Source organism: Lissotriton helveticus, chromosome 1_1 (genome assembly GCF_964261635.1).
Source record: "Lissotriton helveticus chromosome 1_1, aLisHel1.1, whole genome shotgun sequence".
In the NCBI taxonomy this organism is placed as follows: Eukaryota; Metazoa; Chordata; class Amphibia; order Caudata; family Salamandridae; genus Lissotriton; species Lissotriton helveticus.
Genome location: NC_136057.1, coordinates 1159165516 through 1159174406, shown reverse-complemented (window position 1 = coordinate 1159174406; position 8891 = coordinate 1159165516). Strand labels below are relative to the sequence as shown.

Below are 8891 nucleotides of genomic sequence, written 5' to 3'. Positions count from 1 at the left end.
ACCAAAGAGCAGATAGTTCACCCCAAGATATCACACCGCTGCTTGGGGAGGCCGGCCATTCTGAAAGAGCATTTATTGCCCAGGACCCAACTAAGACGTCTTGCTCTCAGCAGGGTGCACGGCTCCTTTCTTCCAAATGATTCTTCAGAATTTTTTTATTTTTTTTATTTTTTAGCCAATTTCTTTCATTTTGATATTTTAATCGTTGACCTCCTGGATTTAAAGCCCTGCGTGGCAATCACACTAAATGCTTCAACAGTTTGGTTATAATGTAACACATGATAAAACGTCTGGTGCGGTAAAAAAAAAAATATATATATGGACTTAACTATGAGGCAGTGCAATAACCCTTTATTAAACTGAATCAGTTCCTTTTTATTGCAATCTTTCACATCGGTGTACACGTAGAAAAACAACAACGGCCTTACATCTGTAAAGCAAACAGTTAAATGTGGCGTATGTTACACAACAGATTACACCATCTGTAAACGAGTCCACTTTAAGGTCATCATTTCTTACACGATTGATTGTGCAGACAAAAATAGCGTCAAAGGTTCCAGCTAAGAGGAAGAAGAGGGTCAGTGTGGAAAACATATCGGAGTAAATGACTTCAATAATGGGCGCGTCAACTTAGAAACACAGATGGATACATACATTCATTTCAATTTTGTTCAAAGCATACTTGCTGCCGCAAGGTCATGTAATGTTCACAGCCCAAAAGTACAGTAACAGGATTTCGGACATGGGAATAAAAAGATGCTGCAGGCAAACTAAAAATCAGGCGAAGGGGTGTCCACATTTCAATTTACCTTTGATCATGCTCGTGCGTGTGGGAAAAGGAACATAATACGTTTAAAATAACAGAATGAAGAGAGTTTAGTTATTTCTTCGGGGACTTGAATTCATGATTATGTCAAAAGCAGTACTTACAAAACAGGGAAAAAATAAAATGATGCCTCCGGTTACTACATAGCTAATTTTGGCCTAAATTAGGGCATCCTTTTCTTTATTGGTTAAATTCGGTGTGTGTGCGCTGTGTAGTCTGTGTGGACACTTCTAAGTAATCGAAGGTATGCCCCATGACAATATTGCCCTTCCCCGCGTAACACTGGGTTTTCAGATCTTAGGATCATTGAAGCATTCGAATGGGGCATGTGCGACTTTCTAACTAGGCACAGCAAAACAGAATTGGGGGGGGGGGGGTCTGCACATGACAGGTTTGTTGTATTACTCACAACGTTGCTGAAGAGTGCTTTTGGCTGTACTACTTCTGTAAAGTGGTTTGGGAGACATTCTGCCATAAAAATGTATAATTCCTTATGTGGGGGATATCGAGTTAGTGGGAAATTTGGTCTGCAAGTAGTAAAATGTGTATCTGTAAATAAAGTGTGAAAAATGACTTGCGTACTTGAGAACATCCTAGGTCACAACTTACCAGGAAATATTATGGTAACATTACGTTCTGACAAACAATAGAAATATTTCAATAAGCAAGCTTCCATATTTTTCCCGGAGAGATAATTAGTTCGTATCGCTTTTAAGTACCAGTTTAAAACACTGCACAGAAAAAAACAGGAATAAACCTGCAGGCTGGAACATAAATGGGAGTTGTACATGCATCTGAAAAGAAAGGCAAGTGCCTGCCATCCACCGTCGAGTCAAATAGGTGCCCGCGATGTATCCAAGACTTTGAAATTAACTTCATAAAATAAACAGGATTTCATACCGTATGGCAGTTTCCATGTCGAGTGCATCTGTACGCTGAGATAGAGGGGCAAACATACCACGACCTAAACATAGGGGAACCACACTTTGCTAAATGAAAATCAAATACATTCCCAGTAGTTGTGAATACTCCAAATAAAATATTAATCATTTCCATTTAGTTACAGGCCCCCTCTCCCAAAAGCAAGATCCTCCCTTAACCTCTCCCAGCTCACACAATCACGATCTCAGCTGCATTGTGCTTACAGCCACCAACAGGTATTAATTAACACCGGATTGGCTAGGTCATCAACCCAGTGTGCAGTGACTGGTGCATTTCTTACCAACAGATTACATGATCATAGTACCTTAAAAAGTGAGCAAACCGAAATACTGTTTAGGCTGCAAAAGGTAGCACGTCTTTAAATCCCTTTGAGCATCCTTCCCCGCTAGCCCAGGCAGGAAGACAGGATGTGTCGTGGCCTTGTTCTGTGGCCTCACAGCTGTATGTATGGGGAGAGGCAGGCAGATAACATGACAAGTGCAGAGCGAAAATGAGACTGGCCACCACCCTACAATGCCACAGTGGGGTGGTTCGGCTTTCCTAAATTTAATTTGGCAATAAAGTATACTTCCAAAACAACAATGAAAACCACCCCAACCAATCCATGCAACTACTTCCGCATCAAATCTGAAGGCGGTGAGAAAATGTAAACCTTTATTGTACTAGAAGCAATGTAAGTCTGGATTTGCAAGTGCTAACAATATGAAAAGAAATAACAAATTCCACACTGACCCAATTTATTTTTCATACAAAGTATGTGGTTATTAAAGTAAGGCAACTATTAAATAGCATGTATCCATATTTACTCTAAATACAAATGTAACCTCCCATGTTCTCAAATATAAGCATCTCCAAGTTGGCGGTTAATTTAAAACAGCAAAATAATAGGTCTCTGTGCATATGGCTATTTACATCATCTCTGCAATAACATATTTGGTAAGCTATACGGGATTGCTATTATGTGTTTTCAGCGTCTGACGACAAAACACTACATATCACCACACATGCATACACTTACTGGAAAACTCCAGCACAGAATGTTTTCTGTCATTTTAAGGCGATAAGAGAACTTTGACAAAGATGGACATTTAAAAAGGACACATAAGGCTGAAGTTAATTTGAACAGAATCTGCTGAAGTATGAGTCCTGGTAGTGTCCAAACTCCATTCCCTTTTTGCCAGTGTTATACCCAGGGTGGATGAGCGTGGGGATGAAACATGAACACCTCTTCAGTAGTGCCTTGATTTGGAGTGCTGAATAAGCCACTGTAATGTGATGTCTGAAATACAATTACATATCGTATTACATAGAGAAACAAAACATACTAAGGTACATACACTTAAAGACTATATTCAGTTAACCTGTGTATATGTTTAACCCCTTCGATGCGGATGACAAAGCCAGATCGTCATGGGCATTACCTGCGCTACGCGGATGATGAGCTGGCTTTGTCACAAACCGCACATTTTTGAAATCCCAGCGCACAGCGGGAAAACGCGGTAGCGGTTAAGAAGGGCTTTTGGAGCCTGGACCCTTTCTATGATCTTAGCGTGAAACCACAAAACAAGCCTGTATATTGTACAGACTTAAACCAATGGGGTGAATATGCGCGGAACCTCCCTCCCCAAGACTTCCACCCCCCACTCCAGGGTTAGGACAAACCATTGGTTTAAGAAGATATGAACAATGGCATGAAAATAGGTGGAGGATGACAATACCTTGCTCCTGCGTACATTGTCTATAGTCATTCTTTGAATGATGAGGGGGGGGGGGGGGCGGCCTTCAGTGGTAAACGTAATCCATTCAACAAAAAAAGGACTTAAGGTTGCTCTTTCCAGTTACAGGATTATATATGACCCACATGTGATAATTTTAACACTTCCTTCCCTACTACTCTATTTAAATCTCAAGTGAAAGGTAAGCAAAGCTGTTTGTATGTCCCTTTAAAATACGGTTACTATTACAATAGCATGCACTTCATTAATATTTCTATTCAATTGGTTTTGTAGATTCCCTTGCTCCACAAACATCCCAACATCCTATTATCTGTGCAGGTTATTCTCTTTTTTAGTGTATTTATCTGTCCCCTGTCAATTTAAACGTCTGCCCCTTGTAATCCGACTTAAATAAGTTACGAACGCATCATTTCTTTCTGGAAGGCGTGCACTCTGATGCACCTACTGACCAACTGGAAGAGACGGTTCAGTCTACACCGCATCTGTCCTAAATTGCTAAATTCACTGCAGCAGACGAAAATGTTTCCGTTTTGCAGATAGTGCTAAATGAATACTTGTTAGTTCTGGCATCTTTGATGTGTTTTCCTGTCTTTTTTGCTTCTGACCTCTTGTTTTTGAAAGTGTGCTGCATTTCATTTTTGCTGGTTTCAGGACTGTGGGCACTTTACCACTGCTGCCCAGTGCTAAAGTGCAAGTGCTCTCTGTGTAAAATGTTTCGGTAATTGGTTTTTCTATGATTGGCATGGTTAGTTTACAAGTCAGTCCCTAGTAAATGCCCCAAGTGTAGCCAGAGCCTGTAAATAAAATGCTACTAGTGGGCCTGCAGCACTGATTGCGCCACCCACATCAGTAGCCCTGTAATCATGTCTCAAACCGGCCTCTGCAGTGTCTGTGTGGGCAGTTTTACACTGCCATGTCGACCTGGCAAGTGCACCCGCTCGGCAGGCCCAAACGTTCTATTTTACTACATGTAAGACACACCCAAGGTAGGCCCAAGGTACCCCTATGAGCAGGGACGCAGTGTATTTGAAAGGTAGGACATGTACTGGTGTGTTTTCCATGGCCTGATAGTGAAATACCACCAATTTCGTTTTTCACTATTACATACAATTACATACTATTACATACAAGTGCTATATCTCTCCCATAGATAATCATTGGAGCTGCCATGTAACCTCTTACAATTGTAACTTCCAATTGGGAAGCGATAAGAGATTTGGAGTTTGGGGTCCCTGAACTCAAAATGTAAAGATATATATTTTAGTGAAGTTGTTTTTTAAATTGCGCCTTTGAAAAGGCCACTTTTAGGAAGTGGGCATTTTCCTACTTTACCATTCTTTGCCCCTGACTGCCTGTGGAATCCACGTCTGAGGGAGGGTGACAGTTGGGCTGTTTCTTCATTGACTCTAGACAGTCACACAAAGGGAGGTCCTCTCTGGACCGGAAACAAGCATTCTGTGATCGGTTTCGGGGTATTACCCCACTCATCAGCCACGCTAGCTTGACTCCAGTGGTATGGAGAGCACAGGACCTGCATCTAGGCATACCCATCCCACTCGGAGTTACAAATGCAAAAAGAACAATTGATGGACAGAATGCTGAACAATGTAGAACATTCACCCCAGTACAGAGATCTGGGCCTAAAGCCATCGTTTTTTGCTCTCCATGTCACTCCTGTTTAAACCCAGCCATATGCAAATAAAACAATGGATCAGATCTTTGTGACTCAGGGTGAATGTTTGAATTGTTTAGCATGCTTTCCATCATTTGTTCCTTTTGCTTTTGTGGCCCTAAGTGGGAAGGGTATGCCCCAATATGGTTCCCGTGCTCACAGCACCACTGGATTCAAGCTAGCCTGGCTGATGACGAGTGATGCTCCCAAACCGGTCCCAGGATGCTGATTTCTGGTCCAGGAAGGACCTGGCTTGGCAGTTCGGGCTGGACTGTTCCCCTGAGAAGCAGGGGAAAGACTGATTTGCATATTGCTGGGTCCAAACTTGGGCGGCGTGGTGAGCAAAAGAACAATGGATTAAACCCAGATTTTTGTGACAGGGTGAATGTTTGCATTGTTCAGCATGCCGTCCATCATTTGTTCCTGTTATTTTTTTAGAAAGTTGGCATTTACTTGCCGAAGCCATTTGGTGTCGGCAATCGGTGTCTGGTCACATGACTGTTGTAGTTGGCAGTTGGGCTTTGTGTATTCCCCCTAGACAGCCACACACAATGGCAGCTTAGGTGTGACCGAATGGGCTATCACTGACAGGATGGAAGGGAGAAGCTGGGGCCAGCCTTACTTACACTTGAATAGGCTGTGTCCTGTCTTCACACAAAGGGCTGCATACCCCATGAAGTTGGCCTGGAGGCAGGGCAGGTAAAAAAGGGCATCTGTGCACTTCAAAGGCATGTCTCTATAGGTTTCTCCAAACTTCAAAGGCACAACTGTGTATATAAAAAAGGACCTCAGACACCACCACTTCAGTACATTTCTGGACCTGTGGCTACTCGGACAGAAAGAAGAACGGCTGTGCTGCTGAAAGGACTGCCACTCTGCTTGCCTCCTGCTTTGCTGTGCTGACCAGATGCCTGCTGCCCTGTTGACCGGGTAAGGGCCGGACCAGCATCGCTTGAACCCAGAGTAACTCCAAGGGCTAATTGGCTGGCCTCTTGATCTGAAGTCTCAGGGACATAACAGGCTTCCAACAAAGTTGCACCTGAATTCTGCCATCTTTGAATCTTCCTCGCCAAGTGGTGCTACCCCAGTCCTGGATCCTTGAAAGTGGGCCTAAGGTCTTACCAGCGGCACCGACAGATCCTCTCTGTTGAGTGGCGCATCCCCAAGCAGAACTAACGCATTACCTTTCCTGCGCAGCTCATCCTTGCGCAGAACTGATTCATTGCAGCTGCTGCATGGATTGAGCCCAGCGCAGAAGGCTTGCATCACCCTCACAGTCCTCAGAATCGATGCATCGCTGACGGCGCGGTGCATCGCCAGCCTAGGTCCCCACATCGCTCATCAAACGACGCCGGCCTCCACATCACAGCCTCGCAGCTGTTTTAAACCGTCGTATCATCAGCTGTGCATCACATCTTCGACACCTGCACTTTGCACGCAAACCCTGTCGATGGTATCCTCGATGATGATGATGCAACAGGACCTCGCACCGCATCCTTGCTGCATCTTGGAACAGACGCATCGCTTCGGCTGGGTAGCGCTTCTTTGACTCTGATCCACGCAGTGCTCCGCAAAAAGGATTTATGAAAAGGATTTATGGTACTGTGTTCAGCAAGCCTAACTGGGTCCCTGTAACTGGCCCACGCTCCATTGCGATCAGCTTGAACTTGTGACTTTATCCCAGGCTGGCGCGGCCAGATATCCCTTGATGACGCTTTGTGCACTCTGGCTCTATTTCAACTGAAAAGTTGAATATCTCCGGGTTTACTTATTGGATTTTTGTCGTTTTTGTCTTCTTTTAGTTATTAGATATCACTTTATGTTTCTAAACTTATTATGGGATGTTTTGGAGTGGTGTTTTCACAGTTTTACTGTTTGAAGTGTTCCACAAATACTTTACACATTACTTTTATGTTAAGCCAGACTGCTCTGTGCCAAGATATTAGGGGTTGAGCACAGGTTAATTTGGGGTTTGCTTGCGCCTTACCCTGACTACGATTGTGGTTGCTGCTTGACCAATGCTCACACAACAGTCAACCAGTAACCTCATTTCTAACAAAGATACTAAAACATACACTGTGGCTAGAAAAACTCCTTTTTAACTGATTAGTTCGGACCAAAAGTCACAGCCAAATGTCTGATATTCTAGTGGATCAAGCTCTCTCACTCAAAACACAAATTACAGCATAACATAAAAAGTACAAGCGAAAGAACACTAGGAGATTTTTTTGTCATTAAAATGGAAGGCAGAGACCACTTTCAGATCCATACTGAAAAAAGCAATGACAAACTCATCAATTGAACATATAAAGTGATATGTTACCAAGCACTTAAATAATTATCATTTTATGCATTTTATGTACATTTTATGTACAACCTCTTGAAATAACTACATTTGGAAATACTATCAAATGCTAAAACTAACAGCATCACATTTTCTCTATATTGTACAGCAGTACAAAGACTTGCATGTTATCTTTCATGCATCTTGACATGTGCTTGATACAGAAGGCCACCGCTAATTCATCCATGCATTTAGTTAAAAGAAAAATCAATGACTTAAAATAAATCCGTTTTTCAAGTAAATCCATAGAATATTTCAAGGCTTTAACTCTGGCATAAATGGTGATTCAGTGTAATAAGACTTTTTTTTTGATTTTTCAAAACCTTTATTGAAAATTACGCCAGGTTACAGATTATCACTCCATCAATTAATATAATAATGGTTCCACTTACAGATGGAATCAACACTACAGAGTAATTGACAGTTAAAAGTGATCATGGTATTACACATTAACTTAGAAGCTGTGATTATTGCACTAAAGAGGGGGCGTGGGTGGTCAGTCAGGTAGTGAGGTTTGCATCTACGGGGTCATCGCTGGCAATCTCAGTGTCAGTGGTAGGGGAGTCCATTGCAGGTTAGTCCGGGGTGGCGAATCGGTGGAGGTAGGAAATAAGAGGGCCCCATATGTCTGGGGGTCTGCTTGCCGCTGGCATCAAATCCCAGAAATCGCCTAGGAGTGTCTGGCAGTGGGCTGCGTCGTCCAACCAGCGTCTGACCTGAGGTGCTGGTTTACGACCCCAGGGAATGGCCACCCGGGGCTTGGCAAGCAAGAGGAGCATCGTGGTCAGTTTGCAGGTTAGCATCTGAAATATGTTTAACATGACCCAGGATGCATAGTAGGGGATCAGGGGCAATGCGCTCAAGTATGATTTTGCTCATTACAGTGCACACCTCCAGCCAGAACATGGAAACTCTGGGACACAACCAGGCCAGGTGCGGAGCAACACGCGCAACTCTCACTGTCCAACAGGCCCATCTTGTATGGGTGCGGTAGAGTCTGTGCAGATATTTAAAATGAATAAGTCACAGGCAATAGTTGGAGGAGGTGCTTAATTTGGTTGCAGCAGTATTGCCACTGCTCAGGGGAGAGGTCTCTTTCCAGGTCTGCACCCCATGCGTTGCAGGCGCGCTCAGTGTTTTTGGAGGAAGCAGCTAGTGTTAGAGCGTATAGCTTCGTGACCAATGTTCGTGGAGAGCTGGAAGAGTGAACATATTCAAGCGAGGCGCTCGGGGGCAAGTGGAAAAGTGGGGGTATCACTTCTACATGTTGCTCTGATCTGGTAATAGAGTAGCTTGTCGAGTGGAGCAGCGTTATCAGGAAGTGTGAAGAAATGATTGTTGGGGTAAATGTCTTCAATGGTGTGAATACCC

General features: G+C 43.4%; 1 protein-coding gene across 1 annotated transcript in view; it reads right to left on the bottom strand.

Moving 5' to 3' along the window:
- Positions 1-329: 329 nt before the first annotated feature.
- The window catches only part of LOC144821909 (ADP-ribosylation factor-like protein 8B-A), a 271189-nt gene continuing 262627 nt past the window's right edge, over positions 330-8891 (bottom strand). The window contains exon 7 of the mRNA XM_078679061.1: positions 330-3047. Within this exon, the coding sequence (XP_078535187.1) occupies positions 2998-3047 (50 nt within the window). The 3' untranslated portion in view covers positions 330-2997. The remainder of the gene's footprint in view (positions 3048-8891) is intronic.